General features: G+C 40.5%; 1 protein-coding gene across 4 annotated transcripts in view; it reads left to right on the forward strand.

The window, feature by feature from the left end:
- TNIP3 (TNFAIP3 interacting protein 3) overlaps positions 1-27195 on the forward strand; it is a 115327-nt gene that overhangs the window by 64549 nt on the left and 23583 nt on the right. For 2 of the 4 annotated variants that reach the window (XM_089302573.1, XM_051819819.3), the window contains 7 exons: positions 6400-6486; positions 10372-10449; positions 12434-12499; positions 13840-13956; positions 15975-16103; positions 21336-21455; positions 25962-26087. In XM_089302573.1, coding sequence (XP_089158699.1) covers positions 6400-6486; positions 10372-10449; positions 12434-12499; positions 13840-13956; positions 15975-16103; positions 21336-21455; positions 25962-26087 — 723 coding nt within the window. Of the gene's footprint in view, positions 1-6399; positions 6487-10334; positions 10450-12433; positions 12500-13839; positions 13957-15974; positions 16104-21335; positions 21456-25961; positions 26088-27195 lie in introns of all 4 variants that reach the window. The other 2 variants (XM_070047668.2, XM_051819818.3) reach the window with 2 other exon arrangements.

Genomic DNA, 27195 nt, shown 5'->3' on the forward strand with positions numbered 1-27195 from the left:
CCAGCTCTGACCTTTGTGGCCATTTGGGGAGTGAACCATCAGATGGAAGATCTCTCTCTCTCTCTCTCTCTGTCTCTCTCTGTAACTTGGCATTTCAAATAAATATGTATTGAGTTACAGAGAGACAGAAGGAGAGACAGAGATTTTCCATCCTCTGTTTCTCTCCCCCAAATGGCTTCAATGACTGGGCTGGAACAGGCTGAAGCCAGGAGCCAGGAGTTTCTTTTGGGTCTCCCACATGGGTGCAGGGACTGAAGGACTTGGATCATCTTCTTTTGCTTTCCCAGCCAAATAAGCAGGGAGTTGGATCAGAAGTGGAGCTGCTGCAACTCTAACTGGTGCCGATACAGCATGCCAGCATTGCAGGCAGCAGCTTTAAACACTGTGCCATAGTGTTGGCCCTGACACATCTTTTTTAAAAAAGAAAATGTATAAAAATAAAATACCCTGAAACAGCACAGCTCTTTAAAAATGTGTTGTCCTTGGCCATTTCAGATTTGAAAGCAAAACATATGACTTGCATATCCCTGTGATTATTCTGTGTTGGGGCCGGGAGGAGGTCTGTGTCCAAACAGGTGTGCTATGATTTCCTACTGGAGATTCACATACAAACATATTCAATGAACAAAAATGTATTGTACTCTGTATTGTGAAGGTACTATTTTAGTTTCCATAGCTAAAATGATAAATACTGACCCCACCTTAAGAAGCTTATAGCCTCTCAGGGGAGAAAGGAACATAAAATTAATGACTGCTTTATGGCAAGTGCTAGAGTTGATGCTTTGCAAAGTGCCCTGAGATCACCAAGGAGGAAGTAGATGGTTTTGTTGTGCAGAACCAGGGCAACCCCTCCAAGAGGAGCTGTGACTACTCTGGACAGAACTGAAAAGTCTATATACATGAAGTTTCAGAAAGTCTGCCCTTTGATGAAGGGGACAAACAAGTCAGCAAAAGCCACTTTGCCCTATACTGTGTCTGATGCATACCAAAAACTGAAGTTTGTGAACAAAACAAACTGCAAACAGCATTTCTGGGTTGCAAGAAAGAATTGTCTCCAAGTACCAGCTTGAGAGACCCAAGAACACATCGTCCTTGAAACACCAGAATCTGGGACAGCTCTAAGTATCCTAGTCTAGAATGTATCTTCAGTGAACAAAGAAAGGTGATTTACTGGATTGGAAACCAAGAAGTTCAAGTTTATAGTCTTCAAATATTTTATAAACTTTTGAGAAGATACAATTTGGAACATAACAAATTTGTTTTGGGGTAGGGAGGGGGGTTTACATGCACATAGGCATGGGCACTAAAATAACAGGCACTATTTGAGGTTTGAGAGACATGAAATGAACACACCATACAAAAATCACTATCACAGGGTAGTCATTTGGTCTGGTGGTTATACTGCCAGTAAGGATGCCCTTGTCCCACATAAGAATACTTGGCTTCAATTCCTGGCTGTTGCTCCTGACTCCAGCTTCCTGCTAATGCAGACCCTGGGAGGCATTAGTGATGGCTCAAATAATTGGGTTCATGCCCCCCTTATAGGAGATTTAGGTTGGGTTCCTGGTTTGCAGCTTTAACCCTCCAGCTGTTGTAAGTGAGCTGTTGTAAGTGAGCTGTTAGAAGTGAGCCAGCTGATAGGAGTGCTCTCTTTCTCTCTCTTTTGCATCTGGTCTCTTTCCCTCTGCCCATCAAATAAATAAATACTTTTAAAAATGTTGATTGAATTTAAATCCTAATAGTGGTTGGCAATGAACAAAGAAGGAAAAATAAAGTCTGTTATGTGTGTGTGTATGTGTGTGTGTGTGTGTGTGTATAGTAGTATAGAGAAAGAAAGCAGGGAAAGTGAATACAAAATGCTAGAGTGACAAGCAATTTTGAATCATAGAGGCCAGGTAAGTTCTTCATAAACAGATAACATTTAAGCCATTGCCTCTTAAAGGGGATGAGCCATGTGTGACATCTGGGAAGAGGTAGTTCTAGGCAAAGGAAAGATATTCAAGGGATAGCAGCACAGCCATGACATGGACCAGAGTGAAGAGCATGGAAGGATACTGAGAAAGAGGTCAGACTTGTGAGCTAGATTGTGAAGGACCCTGTTGTCCATTGTGGGGAGTTCAGCTTTCACTTTGAGTGATGTGGAAGTCAGTGAAAGGTTCTGAGTAGAACTTCATGACATGAAGTGACATTTTAAAAGCCTCACCATGGCTGCTGTAATGATAAAAGGGAGGGACTGGAGTAAAAATAGAATGAGGAAACCCTTAGGTTATTGCAACATCCAGATAAGGGATGATGGTGGCTGGATGTTGATCCAAAGATGCTGAACAATTTCCCCAAAGTCAGACAAGTTAGTAAAGAATGGAGCTAGAATTTGATATGGAACCTGAGATCAGTCAGGAATAAAATTAGGAAGCAAGCATTAAAATCTGCAGTTTGAGAAAGTTGCAGAAAAGCACACTTACGTCACCTGGCCCCTCCCTCATTACATGGTGATGTCCCTGGATTCTTGTGGTAATGATTACTCACCTTTCTGGAGGTGTTCAAGTAGATTAGACACAGACTGTTGAGAGAGTCAAGAATGAGGAGAATGAAAGCTGTCACTAACTGTGATGAGGAAGACCTGACCTGTGGGAACCATCAGGAAATGGTTCAGGCAGGTGGAGAGGGCAAGGGACTACTGAGCACCCACTTGGAAATGATGAATAAGAAATTAAGATGTGAGTCTGGCGTTTAGGGGTGCGGTCCTCTCTGAGTGCTCCAGTGAATTGATTACTGAATACTTTGATTACCACAAGGTGTTAAATATTTTGAATATGACTTTTGCAGTTGCCAATCTTTCTTGTTTAATACATAAAACATATCTCCAGGTTTATTTTCTACTAAAAAACACTTGGATCATGTAACTCCTTTGCTCAGGGTTTTTAGCAGCTCCCCATGGCCTGTGGTATGAGGTCAACCCTTCTTAATCTAAAATTTAAATCCTTTCATGATTCCATCAAAATCAACTTAAGTGCACTCTGAACCCTACTCTAGTAAAACTTGGCTCAATGGAATCTTCCACGTCTTAGGTTTTTCCATCTCTGGGCTATTTATTAAGCTACTGTCCTTGTCTCACAATAGCTTAGCTTTTGCTGTCTATCAAAGTCCTAATCAGCACATTATCTCAGCTTTCACTATTTATTAAAGCCCTGACTCCGTTCATCACCAGAGGACACTCCACTTGCTTTGTAACTATTAAGGCTGAAAATGAGCTCTCTCTGCTCCGATCTTTTACTGACTTCATTGCCTATACCACTTATTTGCTGGCTTTCATATAGTGCTTCGTTTTTCATATGCATGTCTGTATTGACACACACAGGGACACACACATACATATATATCTGTGTGTTTTTGTATGTGTGAATAAATTAAATTGTAAATTACATTGTAAACAGGGAGTGATACATAAATTATGGATAGCCCCTTACTTTCATCATATTACTTGTTCCCCATAAATAATTTGATTGATGATCTTCTCTTTAAGTTTTTAAGTTTAATTATTGTTCTTATTATCTAAGCTCCTACATGTATTATCATAGAGATCCACACCCAGAGAAGGACTTTACCTATCCCATTGTATAAATGTGGAAGTTGAGCCTTAGATACCTAAAACATCTTGACCAAAGCCACAAGCAGTGATTGGTAGAGCTAAGAATAAATCCCATTGGCCTACCTCTGGAGCCAGATCTCAGTTATCACTGGGTCTTCTCCCTCCTCCCTAGACAGTAAACTCAAAAATTCATGCAAATTGATTCAAGAAGTGAAGGGGAGGCCCCCATCCTCAGTCTAAAAGGATGTTATAGACAAAGCCATGCTTCTTTTACCTGCCAATGATGTTTCCAAGCATTCACAGAGTAAGATGCTCTTCTCTTAGACCCGTTGAGAATAAATTGTCAGGTCGAATGTTAGTTACAGTGACTGGCAGTTCCTTGCTCCTTTTGTTTACCATATTTCTCATTGTTGTTTGTCCCCCTCTATATAGTATTTTAGTCACTTGATAAATGAAGACTCTTCAAAGTAGTGTTGGAAACACTGAGTGATGCCTCTAACTCTCTGAAGGTTATTTCAGCTGGGGAGGCTTCGCAGGAAATAAGGCTTGACTAAATGTCAGAGTCTTAAAATACATTGCATGGGTGAGAGGGGTGAAGTGGAGAGGAAAGGGCATATGTAACAGAAAACATCCAGTCATTCCTGGGGCTGGCCTATGTGAAGTTCCGTTTCTCTCAAGACCAGCTTGGGATTCTCCAGAAGAATTCTTATGTATTCGTAAATAACCACGTGACTCTCTTGCACTAATGGAAAATCTGCTTGTTAATTTGCATAGCAAAAGAGGTCCAGGAATCGTAATGAAAAATGCAAAGCTATAGGATTTCCATTTACTGGAAGTCATCACAGGGAATAGCGAATGTGTATCAGGATACTGTTACAGGGAAAACCAAATAGACTACAAAGGCAGTATTTCCTGGCAAGAAAAAATGTGCTCTCAAATCATTTTTCTAGGTGGCTGTTACCACACCCACTGGATTATTAGTATCAAATAAAAAGATAAGGCTGAAGGATATATATATATATATATATATTGAACTCAATAAAATGATTGTGTATGTGAAATGTGTTTCAGAAAGGGTTTTTTGCATTGCAGTTTCTTTTCCTGATGAGCAGATTTTAGTTTGGGTAGAGTGTCGGTCTCCCGGAAGTCTCTGCTTCCATCCCCTATACCATTTACTCTTTGAGTTCTGAAAGAATACATTGATTGTCACCTGTATTTTTAGATATGGCTTTAAGACAAGATCATTCCCAGTCACTCAGGCCTGTCTCCAAAAAAGACCAAGAAAAGAGCCAAGGGTAAACACATATACAGGTAAACTAGTACAAAGTCCATAAATCTAGTATATCATTTAATTAACAAGATAGTCATCATTTTACTCAGGCACTGAAATGTCTTGAACACCTGCTCTGTTTCACGCAGTTCTGAGCCAGGGTAGTGTCAACACAGAGATGAGCACAGGAACATGTAAATAAATAATTGCAATGCTGTATGAAGTGCTCTTATTGACTGATTAAGGGAGGTCAAGATAAGGTCAGAGGGCAAGCCTGACATTAGCTTGGTTTTCCAGGTCAGCAGTCTGGAGGGAGAACCCACAGAGGGGCCTTGCAGTAGAGAGAACAGCAGGCACTGTGGCTTGGGGAAGAGGACAGTGTAGACAAGCATGATTCGTTTCAGGATATGGAGGGGGCTCAGTACGACAGGAGCACACGGGAGGGCTGGAGAGTGGTGGGAGACATTGGAGAGAAAAAGCTGAGTCAAGTCTTCGGCTTCCATTTGTTCCCTTTCAGGGAGTGTACAGTTGAGGGGTTGTAGGTTTTATCCTACATCCGTGTGGATATATATATATTAGGCAGGTCTAATAAAAATTTAACTGATTGTAAATGCTATCTTTTCCCTTTCAGCAACACAACCTCTCTTCTTTCATGTTCCTTGACTGCTTTTGCTTGAAGTCCAAAAATAGGTCTTCTGCTCCATGTGATCCGTTTATGTCATTTCCATGCTTTTGTCTGCACTAGCTTTCTGTTGTTCTGTAACCTCAAGGCCCTGTCAAATGACTAGCATCAACTAATGAAAGCTAAAACATTAGTGCAAAAAGAAATATGAGTCATGGAGAAAATTGAGACTTCACTTATGGAAAAGAGAGCCTTAAACTTGAAAATCCAGCTTAACTTTTCTGCCAATAAGATTAGGTTTGCAAACAATGCTCATTTTCCTTTGTAATGAAATATTTTTCCATTCCATAAAAATTAGTAGCTCTTACAGAATTAAGTATGACTCATTAAATTCTAAACAACTAAACTCACATTTAAAAGACACTGCCAGAAAATCTTGCCTTTGGGGAAACCAGTAACCAAGTTGTCAAAAAGTCATTGCCTAAATGCTCTGGGAAAGACAGTGAGTTTATGGCAGTTAGGCTACTGAGGAAACAGCAGGTTTGCCCAGGCTTCTTGTGGTGGTAACTTCCTCCTCCAGCAGAGACACTGCCAGTAAAGGAAGAATGACAATTTACATACCATTGCAAGGCTGATCTGTCCCATGTCTTAGTCACCACCTGTCTGCTTGAGACATCCCGGGAAATCCCTATCTGGAAGAGGGGGAAAAAGAAAAAAAATCACAGTGGCTGTGCTGATATCTGTATTCTGTATAATTCATCTGAAGAGTCATTTCTCTTCACTGGCTTAGACAAACTAGTGCTGTTATTTTCTATCATGGGCTAACTGTGTGTGTTTTGTCAATTTTGTATATTTGGTCTCACTCTAAAAAAGACCCCATAAGAGACCTCTTTTTTCTCTTTATTTCTGCTAAATAAGATTCCAGGAAACACAGTCTCCATGGCCCATTCTGTACAGGGCACACCTAGAAGAAGTGCTGCAGAAGTTTCTACGGAGCAGGCAGAGGTAAGAGCACATTTCCAGGGTATGAATGGGCCACTTGCAGCATCAATGGCATATCCAGCAGTTAAATGTGTGGGGATAATAACAGTAGAAATGGCTAATTTGCTCTCTTTAAAGAAGATCTGTTCTGTATTTGTAGCCAATGTTATTTAATATAGAAATTATATTTCTGGCTGACTGTTGCACTGCCTTTAAACTCTCAGATCTATGTTTCTTCTTTCACAAAATGAGAGGAATTGATATGTCTGAATTCCTTCCAGCTCCCCAAATCTATGGGTTCTACATTTTGCTATTGATTTAAAGTAATATGGTTTTATGTAAAATGAAAAAAAAAAAACAATTGTGTATTGATGTGGTAGAAATAGACCATGTTAAAGTAATAGAGTATCTATAATAAAATATTTACATGTTCACAATTAATAATGTAGTTGTTGTTCAGTGATATGCTTACTATTTGAATGAATAAAACTGCTTAAAGTTTTTTTTTATTTTTATTTTTTAAAGGATAATCAAGGTATAATAGGAAACCAAGTGGAACTCTGATGCTCCTTTAGATATTTAACTCAGTAGAGTCAGAACTAGGATATATTAGATGTTGGTATGGATCTTATGGTAGAGAAAGTGATGATCAAATACTCTGAATACAGATTATACGTTATAAGGATAATTATATGGAATTATTTATAAGGAATAATCTTTCTGTAAACAGGTTCTTACCAGAACCCAAGACCAAAATCTTTGTATTTATTGCAATATAAATTATTTCATTAACAATTGGAAAACAAAGCAAATACAAATGAATAGCTCTGCCAAAACCTTTGCATTTGAATGATTTTGCTTCATTTGAACACATACCTGGAACAACTGAACTATGCACAGTGCTGATCAACCTTAGAGTGATCCCTGAGATTTATGGCTCATGGGTCCTTCTTTCCTTTGTGTCTCCCATCCTTCCCTTCTTCCTCACATCTAAATATTACTTCTATGCTTCAGGACTTAGTACTCCTATGGTGATAAAAAGATTTGCATATAAATTCAGTACTTATCTTTTCAGTAACTCCGATAAAATAAAAATCAGGATAGAAATCTCTTCCCAGAGATAAGTATTTATGGGGAAAAAAGAGCATACTGCTTATTTTTCCTCAATTGAATTTCCAGAAGTCAGGGCCATACAAATGTTAGCTGGTCACAGATTTTTGTCTATACTACAGAGAAGATGTTTTGAGAATCCAAACGTTATGTTTCCCTGCATAGTCTAGAATAGGCCATGGAACTCTAATACGAATCATGATGATCTAGGAAATTTATTTGAAATGGAGTGGGGGAGTGGGTGGGACATTTGGCACAGCAGTTATGCCTTTTGGGACACCTGCATCCCATGAGTGCCTGGGTTTGGGTCTGAGCTCTGCTCCCCATGCCAGCTTCCTGTTAATGAGCACCTTAGGACCCAGCAGATGTTAACTCACCTGGGTCCCTGTCACTCATATGGGACACATGGATTAGTTGCCAGCTTGCAGGCATTTGGAGAGTGAACCAGAAGATGGGCGGTCTTCTCTGCCTTTCTCTTTCTCTATGTGTTTCTCAAATAAATAGATGAAACAATCTTTCAGTAATAATAATAGATGTCCTTTCAGAAGTTCTGATCCTGTGTTCAGAATATTCTGTTTATCAGCTTCAACAGTGGCTTTGGTGTACTTTTGCTGTGAGTCTGACATTCAGTCTCATGGCACCTCTGCTGTGTGAGTTCAGGACTCTACGTGAGGTTGGCTTGCAGCAGTTTCCACATCAAAGATGCTTCATGCTGGGAGCAAGCATTTTCCTTGGTTTTTTTGTTTTGGGTTTTTTTTTTTTTTTTTTTTTTTTTTTTTTTTTTTGACAGGCAGAGTGGACAGGGAGAGAGAGAGAGACAGAGAGAAAGGTCTTCCTTTGCCGTTGGTTCACCCTCCAGTGGCCGCTGCGGCCGGCACACCGCGCTGATCTGAAGGCAGGAGCCAGGTGCTTCTCCTGGTCTCCTATGTGGGTGCAGGGCCCAAGCACTTGGGCCATCCTCCACTGCACTCCCGGGCCATAGCAGAAAGCTGGCCTGGAAGAGGGGCAACCGGGACAGAACCCGGCGCCCGGACCGGGACTAGAACCCAGTGTGCGTCACAGCGCCGACCCCTTAGTTGTTAAGATGCATGCCTCCTTTATTGGACAGAGTACCTGGGCTCAATATTTGGATCTGGCTGCTGATTCCAGCTTTCCCCCAGTGCAGATGCTGGAAGGCAGAGATTATGGCTTAAGTAATTGGGTCTGTGCCACTCATCTGGGAGATCTGAGTTGTATTTGTGGCTCTTGATTTCAGCCCCAGTTTAGTCCCAGTGTTATTAGCATTTGGGGACTGAATCAGCAAATGAGAGCTCTCTGATACTCATTTTCATTCTCCCCCTTTCTCTCTCTTGCTCCTTCTTTCTCTCTGCCTCTCAAATAAAGAAGTAAATTTCTTTATTAAAAAAAAATGATGCTTCATGTTTACTCTGTTCTAATCCAAAATGGGCCTACTTTCTTAGAAGTCCTCCCAAAAAAGGCAGGATCCAACCTACTCTGTGTGCACTGAACCAATGCTTTGAGACCAAGAGAAAATATGATAATTATGAATTTATGACCCAGACAAGACTATTCCATTGAAAACGCAGTCATAGTTATAACATGGACGAAGTTACAAAAACTTAAGAACAGCATCTACACTGGTGTAAAATATCAAACTCTAAAAAGCCGAGGCAAATGTAAGCAGAGAAAAGAAGGAAAAATACAGTTTTCTAGATTATTTCTAATGAAAAAAAGTCCTTGAAATCCCATGACGATTGCAAAATAACTACTCCAATAAACATTTCTGGCAAAGGCCCCCATGTTTTGAAAATATTTTTAATTGTTCATGGATGTCTTTAAGTAGTTTCATGGGCCACCTAACCATTGAGCCTGGAACTGAATACAGCATTAAGGACTGCAGGCATAACTCAATTCATTATATTACTAACTTCCAAGACTCAGAGATGAAATGGTAACAAGACTATTGAGCTACAATAGAGAAAAGAGTCCTTTACTTAAGTGAGTTTTACTGCTGGAAGATTTAGGCAGAGGACAGGCAGCTTCTAGCACTTTTGTGTTTTCTTTATGTGAATACTCCCACCCTGAAAAGAAAACAACTGAAAAAAAGGATGGCTAATTTTTTCATTATGCCAGTGATTTATTATTAGCCTAAGCCTGTATTCATTAGAATACAGCATTATTCAAAGAACTGGCTAAAATTACAAAGCAGCCAATATTCATAACCATCTCTTTTAACATACTTGCATCATGGCCATTGAGGTAACCTAGGTTAGCTGGTCTTTACTCTTGATGGCTCTATTACTCTTCTGATTTTAATCAGAGAAACTCTTCAGAATCTTACTGACCACATGTTCATGGACGCTGCTGCAAAGTTGGCTTTTTAGAAATGCTTGTTATGTAAATACCTTTTATATATCCATGAAATTTACTTGATTTCTATAAGCCATTATACTCTTAATGATTATTTTTTGGGGAAAAGGATTGAAATTCAGATTCATAACATCCTAATTTCTGTCCTATGCATTATAAGGATACATTTACAATTTCTTAGAGAAATGTTTTGGAAACTACTTCATATAAAGAATCCAGCTAATTAATTGGGTTAATTAATTAATTGTTAATTAATCTGCAAGTCTTTCTGAAGGACTTACTATGTTAAAGATTACCTTTGGTAAAATCAAATATTTTTATAAATCACAAATGAGAATTGGCCAAATGCATGGGGTTTGTGAAGGATTGTATTTCTTCTGTTTATTTTGCAGACTGTTTTGTTTTCATCATCATCTTATTTTTTTTAAGTGTGCTCAATCATCAAGAAAGAACTTGACAAATTCCCTTGAACAAAAGATAAGGTGCTTGGAGAAACAGAGAAAAGAGGTAATGTAGGAATATCGGTTAATGTCACATGTACCATAGATTAATGCTGAGGGTAAAATAAGGCATCATCTAGAGTCTGTTAGTTTTGTTATTGTCACAGTATTTATCTCTAGAACACTTGACTTCACTATTTGAGAGCAAATGCTTCTTCCTTACCTACCTATCTTATACTTACTCTCTCAGTATTTGTACCTTGATGAAGGGGAACAAATGAGAAAGTCATAAATATGGCAATTAGAATCCGAATTTTCTCTAAGCACAGATTTTCCTCCTCATGGCCCATATGAGATTATCACCTGGGGCCTTTATGTCTTAGAGTGTGACACTCAAACTATTAATACCTCTAAGTGCAGGCAATTTCAGTGCTCTTTCTGAACTGGGCATCCAGATACATACAAGTTAAGGAGAATTTTCACACAAAAAAATCTTTGCTTCTAAAATATGATTGGTAGCATTTTGAGTTTTGTTTTGCATCTAAAGTATGATTGGTAGTGTTTGGAGTTTTGTTTTGCTGAGTTTAATAAATCTTATGATCTCTTTTCTTGACAAAGGAAGAGATAAGTGTAATGACTTTAGCACTCCATACATTGTCAATGCTGTATCCATTTTATTATTTTTTAAGTATTCTATGTATTATAACATTATATTCTCTTCAGTGGTGCCTTTTATTCCTCCTTAGTACTACATAGAATCCTGTGCCCTTCTAGACAATTACTGAACTACAGCAGAGTAATGATACTATCACATAGAAATATGAGTCCCTAAAACACCAATAGATCAGACATCTTTACATAATAATATTATACAGTCTTATTTTAAAGAATTGTATCTATTCCCAGCATTAGTGTTTCCTGATCTCTGCCAGTATGGACTAGGTATTTTGTTTTTTATTTAGGAGAATGTCTTGCTTATTTTTCATCATTGTAACTGTTTTCTTGATGTCTGTCCTATATTGAAAAGCATTGGAAATTCTCTTTCTAAAGGAAACTTAAAAAATAGTGAAACAGTCTATAGTGTTTGTTCTTCCAAATTGTTTGCAGCCTAAAATATTTCTAAGTATTGTCATGTGACAAAACTAATATTCCTTGAAAAAATCTATGCTTTCAAAATGGTGATATTACCCATTCATTGTGTGTATATTATAAATCATTTGTTAACCTTTTCCAGTACATGATTGCAAGTAAGTCTAGAATTTTTTAATACTAATTCTGCTTTTACAAAGCTTAGAAGTAATATTTCATTATAATAACCAGCGTGGGCTTCTGGTGTTGTGATGCAGTGGGTAAATCTGCCACCTGCAATGCTGGCATCCCGTATTGAAGCACTGGTTGGGGTTCTGGCAGCTGTTCTTCTGATGTAGCTCCCTGTTAATGCACCACGGATGGCAACAGATAATGGCCTAAAGACCCCTGCCACCCACTTAGGAGACCCAGACAGAGTTCCAGGCTCCTGGCTGTGGCTTGCCCCAGACCTGACTGCCATGGCCATTTGAAGAGTGAACCAGCAGATGGAAGATCTCTTTTTCTGTCTCTCCTCCCCTCTCTCTGTCATTCTGCCTTCCAAATAAATAAAATAAAATTTAAAAATAAATCACTATAAGCACTTAAAAATATCAGAATATTTGGAAAAAGATTTTTATACATTAATAAATCTTAAAGCAACAATCAATAGTTACAAATTTTTATTAGATCCTGGTTGGACTAAACATAAAAGATGAAAGCTCCAAGAACTAACAAAAGTTGAAAGTTTCTGGTAAACTGCCAAGATATCCCCAAGACTTACTGGTTTTTCATATATAAACCAGTTATGAAAAGGTGAGAGTGTGGTCCATTCCATCGCCCCAGCCTAGTCAGACCTGGTGGAAGAGACACTGTCTTCACCTAAGGCTTCCAAAATCTCAGTGTCTCAAAAGGCAATTTCATTTTGGTCAAGTTTCCAAATGGGTAGAAATCTTTTCTGACTCATTAAACTTTAATAATTTCAGCTCCTGGAAGTTAATTGGCAATGGGATCAGCAATTCAGAAGCATGAAAGAGCTATACGAACAAAAGGTAAACACTTCTCTCTGTTGGGTGTTTTGTTTAAGCCAGTAATCCTAGAGGGGCCAAGTGGGGGAAGATTCTCATTGATTTGAGCTACAAGAGGATTCATGGGTAGCCCAGTGTTGAACAATGAAGGGTGGGGGTGCCGAGTGTATTACTGTCCTCTAGGTAGGGAAGATTAGTGAAGAGTGTCAGTGAATGCTCTTGAGCATGGTTAGGGAAAGGTGCAGAAAACAACCTCCCAAGGTCTCAAGGGCTCTGATGCGACTTTCTCCTGCCTCCCAGAGTACACCGGTCTTGCCTTCCTTCCTAGCAACCATGAATCTGCACCAAGGTAGTTGAGGTGAAAAACAGTTTCAAGTTCATGCTGTTGCATGCAAGGCCAGGACTCCAATTCTCCAGTTAGAGAGCATCAGCTCTTCTCTACGACAAAGAAAAGTAGTGAAATCAAAAGTGGGAGGGGAAATAGGTGGGCTCCTCCTCCTCTCTGCAGCACACCCCCTGTGAGAGAGGAATGTTTGGGAGAAAATCTTCTTCAACGGGAGAAAGTCAGTTTAGACTCTGTCTTCAAAAAGAGGGAAAAGAGAAAGTAAGCTCCCCTAAATAATTCAGAATTAAGAAACCCAACCACAAGTGAGTAATGCAACATTGCTGTTTTCTTCCTCATTTGGATACTCAGAAGCATTAAATGTAGAAGGTGGAAGACAAGGTTCCCACTGCACAGCAAGTCAGGCCCCCTTGCAGTATGCACTCTAGAGTAGTTCGGGTCTCCATATGCTAAAGAGAAGACACCGAGAAAACGTCTAGGCTGCTCCTTGGGAGTGTGTGAAGACCCAGTGTTAGCCCAGTGTTAGCCACGCGCATAATTCCCTATTTGGAAGAAGGACCCATCTCGCAAGTTTCTTTCACGGGACCCCTGTCCCCAGAACTACAATGTAGCATCCATGGGGGTGGGAGGGTGGGGTGGAGGTGGGGGTCAAGTGCTGAGGACTACAGACACATTTAAGGCCACGTCTGTTTTGCTGTGGTGTGGGCAGGTTCTAACCTAGCGCCTGAGCCTCGCTGCCTTTTCCAGCTCCTGTAAGGCACATCCTGAGAGTGGAGACTAGGATGACAGCCCTAGGGAAGCCTCTGTGCGGATCTCAGCGTTTATTCCCTCTGTCCACCAAGTTCCTTTTAAAATGCAAATATACTGATCCATATTCTGTTTGGTGGGAAGTGGACCCTCTCCTGGAGGAGAAGTCCAGGAGCAGGGCGTTTCTGTCCCCAAGTGCAAAAGCCCAGAAAAATCCAGGGGTGCGTGGGTTTCAGAAAAAGTGTCAGCTACACTCTGTGAACGACTTCCTCAGGTCGCAGAGCTGAAAACGAAACTGGACGCGGCGGAAAGATGCCTCAGCACCCAGGAGAAGGATCGCCCGCAGAGCCGGGGAGAGGCCCTGAGCCGGGACCCTCGGTGGCGCCAAGAGGTGGGCAGGGCCGGGAAACCCACCTCCCTCCGCCACCGGGGAGCTGAGTAAAAGTAGGGGCGGTTTCCTGTTGAAAATCTACCGTTTTGCCAAACCCAACTCACTGCTGAGCAATGCCTCATCTGCGAGGGTGCACGGATTATGCAAGTCCTCAGAAGCCACAAAAAAGGGCCACTTCTCAGGAGCAAGAGGGAAGCAGTCCCTCGGGGAGCTTCCTCCTGTGTTTGCACAAAGAGATGTGGCTTGCGAGGCCCTGGTAGAAAGAAACTCCTCAGGAGATTTGGTCTTGTCTTTCTAGGGCTTTTCACGCTAGGAGAAAATTACTTTTCTTTTTAAAAGATTCATGTTTTTTTTTTAATTATTGGCGATTAATAATAATAATCCAATTTCTTGTATTTGTACAGTAGCGCTGACTTTACAAACAGGTATTGTTTTTGTGATCATATAAAGATAACTTTTGTGAAATCATTTTTCGCCCATAATCTCATTTAACATTCCCAGGCCACTTGTGAGGATAAGAGTTTTGCCATGTTCAAAATGAGAAGCTTCACAGGCACAGAGGCTGGTGGCTTTGCCCATGCTGACAAAATAGCCCGGTCTCCAGAGTCCGTGTAGCCATCAATCCCTGCTGAGGGGAAATGGTGGCAGGCTGAGATAATGGTTCCTCCTCAAAGATTCTTTTCCTTCTTGGTGTCTGTTAGGGGACATCGTGGATACGGTAGATAACGAGAGGAAAACTCTAAACTCTCACGGCCTCTCAGTTACTTAGGTATAGTCAGAAAAAAACAAGAAGTGCAGTTCTGGCTGGTGATGTCCTGTCACTGATATTGCGCAGCATCGGCCATATTTGAAGACAAGCACACACCTTAAGGCAAGATCTAGGGTCGGTACAGGCGCCATCAGTCTAGGCTTCCCCTTCTTGCTGAGGTCTTTGCCCCAGAGAGTCAGGAAAGCAGGCTTTAGCAATTCCTTTTCATCACATAGCAGTCATTTCCTTTTCCAACTACAGGTTGACCAGAAATCTTAGTATTTTTCTTTCCTCCATTTGCTAGTTGAAGTAATTTTCTCTGAAATTGTGATAAATTAGAAAAAGGATTGTTCATTTTCTAATACATAGGCCCTATCTATTAAAATAAAAGCAGATAGAAATGTCCTCATTTTTAAAGAAACTTATTACCTAAAGTATAGTTCTTAAATTTAATAATTGTATTGGAAATTACCAATTACTAAAATAAGATACTTTAATGCCTATATTAGCTATTGTCTGATCTTGAGTTACCTAAATTCCACAATATTTAATTAGGCTAAAATTTCAATCTTGCTTGAAATCTAAGAGATCTGAGGCATAGTGTCTGGATCCAGAGCTCGCTGGTGTCCAAGCAATGAACCTTCAAGGATTTAAACCAGCAGCCCTCTTGATAATGCTGTTACACGTGGAAGAGTGGTGGCAGTTGGAGCAGTTTGTCTCTTCCTTTTAAAAATAATAATCACAACAATGTAATGCTTTGAAAAATTCTCTGTAGTGTTGGGTCTTCTTTGCTACTGTCTTCTCTGGGCTCTGAGGTACTTCATATTGTTTTGTTGCAACGAGGTTTTTGGGGGTGTTTTTTGTTTTGTTTTTTGTTTTTGTTTTTGTTTTATTTTTCCTTTTTAGGAGTTTCCAACTACTTTCACGGACTCACTTATCTTTTACCTAACAACACTATATGGGAGCTAGCTAATTCTGCAGACCCATTTCTTTGATGACTGAAAGGGAGGATTGTGGAATTTGATATCTTTTTCTGGGGCCACAAAACTTCAAAGCATCAGCACTACATTATCGTAAAAGTATTGTGCTGTGTGCTCTACCCAGGAGCTATGCCAAAATGGAAAGTTCAGAGAAAAACCGTGCCTTGCTGTTCTGTGTCTCAGAAGGGTGACCCCGTTTGACAGGGGTGGCTGAGGCATTAGGACACCTGGACTAGCATCTCCTTTGGCCTTTGTTGACTGCGGTCTTGTTTTCTGGCTCTTGACTTCAGAAGGAGAATGAAAGACTAGCTGAAGAATTACATGAACTGAAGAAAGAGAATAAGCTTTTGAAAGAAAAAATTGTTCTCGTGACTAAGAAGAAGGAACACTACGAATGTGAAATAAAACGCCTCAATAAGGTAGGAAGCCAGATCCAGCATGGGAGATCCAAATGTGAGGTCCCTCTGTAAAAAGCACAGTTCCGGGGCCGGCGCTGTGGCGCAGTGGGTTAAGGCCCCATCCTGCAGTGCCAGCATCCCCTATGGGCGCCAGTTCGAGTCCTAGCTGCCTCAATTCCAATCCAGCTCTCTGCTATGGCCTGGGAAGGCAGTAGAAGATGGCCCAAGTCCTTGGGCCACTGCATACACATGGGAGACCTGTAGGAAGCTCCGGGCTCCTGGCTGCTGGCTTTGGATCAGCTCGGCTCTGGCCATTTCGGTCATTTGGGGAGTGAACCAGCGGAATGGAAGACCTCTCTCTCTCTGGCTCTACCTCTCTCTGTAACTCTGTCTTTCAAATAAATAACAATTCTTTAAAAAAAAAAAAAAAGAGCACAGTTCCACAGAGAGTCACAACAGAAACGGGGCGTAATGTGGTCCCTGCACTGCGGGCTGGCCCAGCATATTCTCTGAAGTTTTACAAATCGCTTCTATGTGTACCTTTCAGCCATACATGGCTAAGGAGGCTTTAGGGAAGTCATATCTGCAAAAAGTCATCATGAGGAAGAGAAATGAGGAGGAATTTTCGAAGACAGTAAGGACAAGTTGTAAGTTTGAAGAACCACTTTTTAAAGCAAGTGGGTGTTTGTGAACAATAACACATCTCTTGGTCAACCGCAAAAGCTTCCTGAGGAAATAAGCTGCTCGCTCTTTACAATGATCGCTGGGGAGCTGGGTGTGATACACTCTATGTGGAAGATTGCTAAATGCCAGCTCCAAGGCTGAGATGGCGGGCTTCCCCAGGGCAAGCCTAAAACCCACCTCCAAGGGGTGCAGGATGAGAGAAGTCAGGCCTTTTAAGGAAAGAGAAGTGGTTTAGTACCTTAGCTCCAGGAAACTCTTCAGAGCCACAGCCTGTGAATCGATGCAAAGGGGTAATGTGTCTAGGTGTGAATATTGTTGCATATGGACTAATGGCTTATGTTTCTCGGGGGAAGAATGAGTGGCGAGTTCAGGGGGAAAAAAAAGATGTCCTTTGCTGTTGACTTTTCCAAGGGCTGAGTCATATGTTGAACATGGGAATGCTGAATGCATACAGATGAGTTGAGCTATGCCATCTCTCAACTAGAAAGATCATGACCAAAGGGATAGAACATGTCTCTTGCAATAAGAGTAGACAAACGGCTGATCTTAAAAATATGTTCAACTCTGTATTTTGGACTGTGTGCCCAAGGTTGGAGGTCACTGGTGTTCAGAAGTGTCATTTAAATCTCCTCAAAGTGTTAGGCATGTGCCTGCAGAGTGGCAGGATGCTTTGTATTATTAGATCTGTTTGCAAGATAAGTTATCTGTCGGGAGAAAATGGGAAAGTAGTGATTGATTCTATGAATGACATACTTTCTCCCCTAATAGAGAAAAACAATGTTCAGACAAAATCAGGGTGAATACATACCTTCTCTTAATCTCTGCAGGAAAATCTTCCACAGATGGATTAGAGGAACCAAGCATGGTTGAGATTATATTTAAAATCACTTCCATTTAATAAATAGATTTTTTTTGACAGGCAGAGTGGACAGTGAGAGAGAGAGAGAGAGAGAGAGAGAGAGAGAAAGGTCTTCCTTTTGCCGTTGGTTCACCCTCCAATGGCTGCCGCGGCCAGCGGGCTGCGGCCGGCGTACCGCGCTGATCCGATGGCAGGAGCCAGGTACTTCTCCTGGTCTCCCATGGGGTGCAGGGCCCAAGGACTTGGGCCATCCTGCACTGCACTCCCTGGCCACAGCAGAGAGCTGGCCTGGAAGAGAGGCAACCAGGACAGAATCCGGTGCCCCGACCGGGACGAGAACCCAGTGTGCCGGCGCCGCAAGGCGGAGGATTAACCTAGTGAGCTGCGGCGCCAGCCTAATAAATAGATTTATTTATTTATTTGAAAGGCAGAATGACAGAGGGGAATACACACACACACACACACACACACACATGCACGGGTTGGGGGAAGGAGAGAGAGAGAGATCTTCTATCCAGGTCTACCATGTGAGTGAAAGGCACTCCAGTACTTGGCTACCATCTGTTGCCTCCTAGGCACATTAGCAGGAAGCTGGAGCCAGATTGGAGTCAAGATTCATAACAGGCACTCCAGTATAGGATATGGGTGTTCCAAGTGGTGGCTTAACTCCCTGTGCCACAACACCTGTGGTTAACACCATAGTATAAGTTTAGGTATATTCTCTAGTTCATAGCCCTAAATGTATCCAAGGACATAAAGCCTATAGATACTAGAACAAAGAAGAATTCTTGGAATTCTTGTTTTTCTCTTGTCCATGAGTATACTTTATCTTTCTGGCACCTGTATGAATACTTAACAAAAAGTTTTTTTTTTTTTTTTTTTTTTTTTTTAAGATTTACTTACTTATTTGAAAGTCAGAGTTACACAGAGAGAGGAGAGGCAGAGAGAGAGAGAGGTCTTCCATCTGATGGTTCACTCCCCAATTGGATGCAATGACTGGAGCTGCGCCGATCTGAAGTCAGGAGCCAGGAGTTTCTTCCGGTCTCCCACGTGGGTACAGGGGCCCAAGGACTTGGGCCATCTTCTATTGCTTTCCGAAGCCTTAGCAGAGAGCTGGATGGGAATTGAGGCAGCCAGGACTAGAACCGGCGCCCATATGGGATGCCAGCACTTCAGGCCGGGGCGTTAACCCACTACACCACAGTGCAGGCCCCAAAAAGAAGTTTTAAATATTTGAATAATACTGATCTTTTAATTCTCATGATTATAATAAAAATTAATCTGAGCAAAATACATATCTTTTATACATATTACTTTCTCAAAAAGGATTTTTCTGATTATTCTAATTAAAATTATAGGAAATGGGCATTTGGTGCAATGGTTAAGAGATGCCTCTTGAGATGCCTGCATCCCATATTGGAGTGCCTGGACTTCAGGCTAAGATTTGACTCCAACCCAGCTTCCTGCTAATGCACACTCTGAGAAGCAACAGGTGCTGGCTGAAGTACTTGGGTCCCTGCCACCCGTGTAGCTATTGCGGGCATTTTGCATTTGGGGGAGCGAACCAACGGCTGGAAGATCTCTTTCTCCTCTCCTCTCCTCTCCTCTCCCTTTTGGTCTCCCTCCCTTTAATTAAATATAAAATTAAAATTTTAAATTACATATCCTACCCCTGCTATTTCCTAAAAAGGGAACAAATTTCATGTATTTCATATATACAATTTTAAGAGTAATGAAACTTCCCACTCTTCCTTCCCTCATTCCCATACTCCTATATCCTTAGGGCCACAGTCATGGTAAGCTCTTAAATATTTGTTGAATGGGTGAATGAGTGAATTAATTAACTATTGCATAATAAAAGTTCAATAGCCAACTCTGGACCTGAGACTCATGCATTAGCAGATATACTACAGTGCTTATGAGAAATGAGAATAAAAGGATACCTAAAGCCAGAAAATATCCATCTCACACATCTATATCTTAAATCGTCATTAAAGAGTAAGGTGATTACCTGTGCAAAGAGATTTTTTTTTCTCATTTAGTGCATATAATAGTATTTCTTTTTTTTTTTAACTTTTATTTAATGAATATAAATTTCCAAAGTACAGCTTATGGATTACAATGGCTCCCCACCCATAACTTCCCTCCCACCCACAACCCTCCCCTTTCCCGCTCCCTCTTCCCTTCCATTCACATCAAGATTCATTTTCAATTATCTTTATATACAGAAGATCAGTTTAGCATATATTAAGTAAAGATTTCAACAGTTTGCACCCACATAGAAACACAAAGTGAAAAATACTGTTTGAGTACGAGTTATAGCATATAATAGTATTTCATGAAATGGAAGGCATTATTACTCTTTCATTGTATATAAACTTTTTTTTTGCTTTTTCCCACTGTGATAAACAGAAATTATTCAAAATGTTGATTTGGGTGCCTGACTATGCACTCCATCCAGCACAGCACGGCATTTGGGCCCGACCCTCATTGCACAAGCCTACTGACCCATTTGCTCAGCTGACATTTCTAAGATGTCAGTTTGGTAATAAACATATGGATTTCAAAATTTCATACAACTATGTGTACTCAATTCAATTAAGCTGCTTTGAGGAACATGTTCAAGGATTTCCTATTAATCAGGGTCATGCAGAGAAGCCAGATGTTTATCCAAAGTGGGAGAAAGTGTCTGAGTCTAGACAGCCACTGCCATCTTTGGGAAAAACTGATTTGTTTGACACCACTGTGAGTGTGTCTGTACTTATAGGAAATAGCCACTATAGAATAGGTGACAAGTGTTTCTTCAAGGAAGTTGGAAAACCCCAACATGAAACATGCTCTCCCAGTGGGAGCATACATGGTAATCTAGCAGAATATTACTCAGAACATCATCTGAGGCTAGCAGCATCAGCTTCTGAGAAATGTAGGTTCTTTGTCTCTACCCTCCGATTCACTTATTCAGAATCTCTGAGAGCAGTGCCCAGGGCTGGGCATATTTGCTACCTTTGATGCTCTCTAAAGTTTGCACATCATTGGTAGTGTAGACATTTGATTGAAGTAGAGAATCTAGAGAAGTCCTATGGTATATTTTCTTTTATTTTTTTTTAAGGTTTATTTATTTATTTGATAGAGTAACAAAGAGAGAGAAAGAAAGGCAGAGAGAGAGGTCCTCCATCAGCTGGTTCACTCCCTAATTGGCCCCAACAGACGGAACTGAACTGATACAAAGCCAGGAGCCTAGAGCTTCCTCTGGGTCTCCCATGCGGGTGCAGGGGCCCAAGGACTTGGGCCATCTTCCACTGCCCTCTCAGGCCACAGCAGAGAGCTGGATTGGAAGTGTAACAGCCGGAACTTGAACTGGTGCCCACATGGGATGCCAGCACTGCAGGCGGCGGCCCCACCTGCTACGCCACAGAGCCAGCTCAGGCCCCTGGGTTGTTTTCTTTTAATCTTTTGTTTGGTGGGGAGGGAGTCCAACATCAAAGATCCCAATTTAATAATAATGGTTGAATAACATCATCATTAAGAAAAGAGATTCCGGGAAAAATACATATGTACAGAAAATCAGAAAGAAGAAAGCTATTCAGTCATATAAATCGCATTAAAAATGAAATTCTACCTTGTAGGTGCATTTGAAGCCATTGTCACAATTATAGAGGAATTCCTAAGGTGTAATCTGAGATCAACAGTGCTCTTGTCTTAAAACATAGGCTCTTCAGGATGCCTTGAAAATCGAGTACTCTTCAGTTTCTGAGGACTATTTGAGGAAGTCTAAAGTGGAATGCAGCCACGAGGAGATGAGAACAGAATTGGAAGTTCTCAAACAGCAGGTGAGAATTTGGAAGCGGCATAATCGGGGCGGGGGGTGGGGGAAGAGGCCCAATTTTCATGCTTCTTTGGATATTTTTGGTTGCTGCTCAAAATTTATCAAAGGTGTTTGCACTATTTTATCAGAATTATGTAGACTTAAAGCTGATAGCAAGAATATAGATAGGGCAGTTCCCTACCACATGTTATAAAAGAGGAAATTGGGTTTCAGATGGCTCAAGTGGTTTGCCCAAGATTGCACAATTGAATGAGGGACATGTTAATTAGCCTTTGGGTGAGAGTTGATTACTAGCGGGTCTAGAGAGTTTCATGTGGCATGATTTATTTTGGGAAAACATTGTTAACATTGTTAACCCAGACTCTGGTAGCAGTTGCACTTTGATTCTGTAGAAGCTGAGCTTCAGGCCTTTTAACAATAAGGTCAGTTTTAAAGAGAATATTTTGTGCCAATTATAACCACTGAAGAGCTAGGTGTGCTCAGCTACTCCCACTTATGGATGGCAGCACCTATCTATTTATTTTTAAAGATTTACTTATTTATTTGCAAGTCAGAGTTACAGAGAGAGGGGAAGAGAGACGGATCTTTCATCTGCCAGTTTGCTCCCCAGGATAACCACAACAGCCAGGGCTGGGCCAGGCTGAAGCCAGGAGCCGGGAGCTTCACCTGGGTCTCTCATCAGAATAGCAGGGGCCCAAGCATTTGGGCCTATCTTCTGCTGCTTTCCCAGTTCATTAGTAGGAAGCTGAATCAGAAGTAGAGTAGCCTTGGGGCAGGTGCTGTGGCGTAACGGGTTAAAGCCCAGCCTGAAGTGCCGGAACCCCACATGGGTGCCACTTCAAATACTGGCTGCTCCTCTTCTGATCCAGCTCTCTGCAATGGCCTGGGAAAGTGGTAGAAGATAGCCCAAGTCCCAGGGCCCTTGCACCCACATGAGAGACCTGGAAGAAGCTCCTGGCTCCTGGCTTCAGATCAGCTCAGCTCTGGCTGTTGTGATCATTTGGGGAATGAACCAGCGGAATGGAAGACCACTCTCTCTCTCTGGCTCTACCTCTCTCTGTAACTCTGTCTTTCAAATAAATTTTTTAAAAAAGTGGAGCAGCAGGACACAAACTGGTGCCCATATGGAATGCCAGCATTGCAGGTGGCAATTTTACTTGCTATGCCACAACGCTGGCCCTCTTTCATTTATCTATCTAGTTATTTATTTATTTTTATTTTATTTTTCAGAGAACAGGTTTTTACAATTTGTTGTATAAATTATTTATTTTAAAAGTGGCGCAATGGAGGAGAAATGAAGAGGAGGAGGGGAGAAAGAGAGAGAGAGAGGAGAGAGAGAGAGAGAGAGAGAGAGAGAGGAGATTTTTTTCATTTGCCAATTTACTTCTTTTTTTTTTTTTTTTTCAATTTACTTCTCATATGCCTGCAACTGCCAGGTCTGGGCCAGATGGAAGCCAGGAGCCAGGAACTCCATATCAGTTTCCCCTGTGTGTGTGGCAGGGGCCCGAGCACTTGGGCCATCTTCCACCGCTTCGCAGGCTCATTAGCAGGGAGCTAGATTGGAAGCAGAGCAGCAGGTACTCAAACTGATGCTCCAATATAGGATGCTGGTGTTGCAAGTAGCAGCTTAACCCTCTGTGTTATAACACTGACACCTGGTTTATTATTTCAATATCAAATAGCTGAAAAATGTTAAGTCTCAAAGGGAGCAGAACCTGACCCAGGGCCCGTAGTATACCTCCACCCTGCTGGGGTACAAGCTGAGCCAAGCAGGGATGGATGTAAGAGATGTGCCCACCCAGATATGCTTGGTGTGAGCATGGAAATGGGTATGGGAGGTGGACATGAGAGATAATACATTACAAGGACAAGGCAGGCAAAGCCTGTTGAAGCCTCACTGAATGTCCAGAGTGCATCCGGAAGACTGCAGTGTTCATCAGTGGGCCAAACATCCCTGCCCATCCTAGCAATTTGTTGATGCACAACAGCGTCCTCCTCCTCTGTCACCCACCATCACTCACTATTGCCAAGAGGCCAGCACGATCAAGTACCTCCTCACCTCAGCTTCTGTGCAGATGAACAGTACAGGGCGGCCAGGATGTAGCACTGCCTAAACGACTCACAGCTGGAGCTTGCTTAGTTGAGAGGCCAATCAGTCACATCACATTTTTCCAGTGAGATGCTACATAGACAAATACGGGTAAATAGCTGGAATAGTTCATAGCAATCCTGACAAATACAGGGTACATATAAAAATTCTAGTTCCTGAAGCGCACAGTATCAGTAATATATTAACAGTGTGAGAAGGAAGTTAAGGAAAGTGTTATTTTTATGATACGCCTGGGTGTGATTATTGTCTGTTTTTGCTCTGAAGATGTGCCATTTTAAGGAGTTGAACTTGTGGCACAATGGTTTAAGCCGCTGCTTACATAGCCAGCATCCCATATGCTGGTTTGAATCCTGCTGCTCCACTTCCAGTCCAGAAACCTGCTACTGCACCAGGAAGCAGCAGATGATAGCTCAAGTGTTTGAATCCCTGCCCAGCCCTAGCTGTTGCGGCCATCTGGGGAGTGAACCAGAGGATGGAAGATCTCTTCCTGTTTCTGTCACTCTGCCTTTCAATAAATAAATAAATCTTGAAAGGGCCATTTAAAAGGATTCTTGATGTGATATGTGGAAAAATTCAGCAAGTGTGTTGTTATTTACTTTTCAGTTTTCAATTCATGGGAAGTATCTGGCTAGAAATACATCTAAAAAGTTCAGAGCACTTTGTAGTCAAGTTATGCTTTCTCTTCTAACAGTTGCGTTTGAACAATCTGACTTGTTGCATTCTGGATCATTTAAGAGAAAGCTTCAAAAATTCATGGACAAATGGAATTAAAAGATAAATGAACATTTTCCATGAACTTTTTGAAGCCCCACAAATGTACCTTAAAAATAAACCCCTGAAGATAATAAAGGTAATATTCAGATTTTAAAACTCTGTCAAGATTCTCAGCCCTTCAAGCACTGGTGGTGCTAGTCACAATTCCTCCAGAGATGAAAATTTAAAAATGGCTCTTTGTGTTCAGACACCTGAATCATTTTTGTTGCTGACAAATATTCTGCACTGGTTTTGAGAGAGTCATTCTTAACACGGGGAGATCACAGTGCAGGTTCAACCTGCCAGTGACAGCGATTCTTTTTTTTCCCATCATTCCTAAGGGAGAACAAAAGCATCTTCTTAATTTTAAGGTAGCTCTCTTGCTGACTTTATACACATTTTAATTGCACACATTTCTAATTGAGCACCCACAAGCATGGCGTCACTGAATGCCACATGAAATATTCAAGGCTTTATATGCTCAAAGACACTGAGTTAGAATCCTAACCCCTACCTGACTAAAGTCATGACCTTGCTGAAATGTTCCATTCTGATCGTATGTCTTCTCCCATTTACAATGCCTCTGGTAATTGCTTATAGAGCATTTGTTTCACTGGGTCTGGAATTGAACCTCAGCTCTCAATTAAAAAATTCAAAATATCAGCCTAGCTAGATGTAGTGTTTTTTAAATGTTTCTGGTGAAAAAAACCTTAAAAATGAAATATATATTTTTGTGTGTGTTGTTCTAAATCTATACAGAATGTGTAATTTTTTCTCTTTGTTATTACTGACTTGCAATTGATAAACCTCTAGTTAAATTTTGTTCCATGGTTCAGGAGGAAGCTACAATGTGCATTAATATTAATAGACAAGAATCTAGCTACTGGGTTTCAGTATAAGTAGTCATTTATATCCTGATCTTAGAGGAATTCTTTTGCTTTATTATCTTTCATTTGTTTTCATTGCTTTACATGCTTGTCTCCAAGCCATCAGTCATTACTATGCCAACTAAAAGCGACTAGAAGTTTGGTCACTTGTCTGGAGTATTTGGAATACCTCTGGAGAAGTGTTTGACTATAATAGTATGTGTTTCTTTTTCTTATATCAAATACACCCAGAGGGCAAAACTTGGGGTTACCTTTTTAACAACCATGCTTTGCTTTTCCACACACGTAGGCCTCTCTTTTCTGTTTTGTGTTCAGCCTGGAAGCTATACTTGGAGACTCTGGCATGTTAGTATTCAGTGCCACAGCTATTGTCAGTAAATTGTCTTTTACAACTTCCAGCAGAATTCCTTCCTCAAGCCCCTGTGCTGAGGATGGATGACCTGCTCCAAAGCAGTGATACTTAACACTAGGTCTGGGATTTCATCACAGTCACAGAGTATGCAGCAGAATAACCAGTGAAGGGAAATTTTTAACAATAAAATTGTTGTTATTTTATTTACAAATTTCTGATACATTCTCATTCTGAGCAAAGCAGATGATAAAATTACAGTCATAGGTGTTTCTCTGTCTCAGCGTATAGACGGATTCATGAAAAGAGGGTAGAGAAGGCCCAAGTTGGAAAGATCCAGATAGCACCTTTCCATTTAAATGGACTCAGTGAAAAGTAAGCAAACAATAATAGCAAGTTGATGCTTTTTAGGTGCGAATATATGAAGAAGACTTCAAAAAGGAGCGATCAGATAGAGAAAGACTTAATCAAGAGAAGGAAGAGCTGCAGCAAATTAATCAAACTTCTCAATCCCAACTGAGCAGGCTGAATTCTCAGGTATGTATCAAAACAAAATAATCTTTGCCACTATAATTGTGTCTTATTTTTATTTTCTCATTAAAAAAAATAAAGGCTTTTCGACTTCTGCTAATTGACATTGGATTTTCATTTTTTTGGAGAGGTCAGCACCTGGAATGGAGTCACTCTTAAATAATCTTGTAAAGAGAAGAAAATGACTGGCAATTTCTTCTAACTTAAGTATATGAAGGAGTTACACAAGAAATTGGATTCCAATATTTTTGTAGAATGTAGTTCTTTTGATCTTTTCTCATAATATTTATCTTGGTAGAATGGGAGTTGAACTACCTAGTCCTCAAATACAGTGAAGTGGTTTTTAAATTCTTGTCATTTTCTTTGAAGGCTTATGTTGGAATGTTCTTGTCTTCCAAAAATGCACGTATTTCTAAATACCATTTGGGTGTTTAGTGAAATAGAGGACTTTGTCCAGTAGGTTCCCAGATTTCATGTGACTAGAGAAAATTTAATGAAGCTCAAAAATGGTCACCAGCTTATTAGGACATAATAAGTGTAAATACACTAAAATTAAGTGTAATAGAATATATTAAAAGTAGACTCAGGAAATCATCATAATGAATAAATACTGTTGTTAATGGAGGAAAATGTAGCTAACAAAATGAGCCACAACATGTTTGATTTGCAAAATCTTGCAATTCTTTTCAATAAATCAGAAATTACTGTGGGACTTGCTTAGTCTTAGAAAAAAATTTAAGTTCTTAGTCATCCTTTTATTAATACAAAGTACATTGTGAATTAAATTTAATTTCCTCTCTGATTTTTTTCAAGGATTAATTTGAAATTCCTAATTATTTATGGAAAATTATTTGACAGTACCATTTCCTCTCCCAGAAATTAGAATGGATAAAATCGTAGTAAAATATAATTAATAACTTTCTGAGAATAATTAATAAATAATTTATATAATAATGGGTGAGAAATGTTCAGGAATACCTGGTGAAGGAATTATTTTCTCAATTTTTACTTGTTGCATACAAGGCTGTTTTCATTTCTTTTAAGCTGTCACTAAACAATGTATTTTACTTCCTGACGTATTTTTAAACTTTTATTTATTTTTATTTTATTTTCA

This window comes from Oryctolagus cuniculus, chromosome 8 (assembly GCF_051225735.1).
Source record: "Oryctolagus cuniculus isolate XC-2025 breed Fujian yellow rabbit chromosome 8, ASM5122573v1, whole genome shotgun sequence".
In the NCBI taxonomy this organism is placed as follows: domain Eukaryota; kingdom Metazoa; phylum Chordata; class Mammalia; order Lagomorpha; family Leporidae; genus Oryctolagus; species Oryctolagus cuniculus.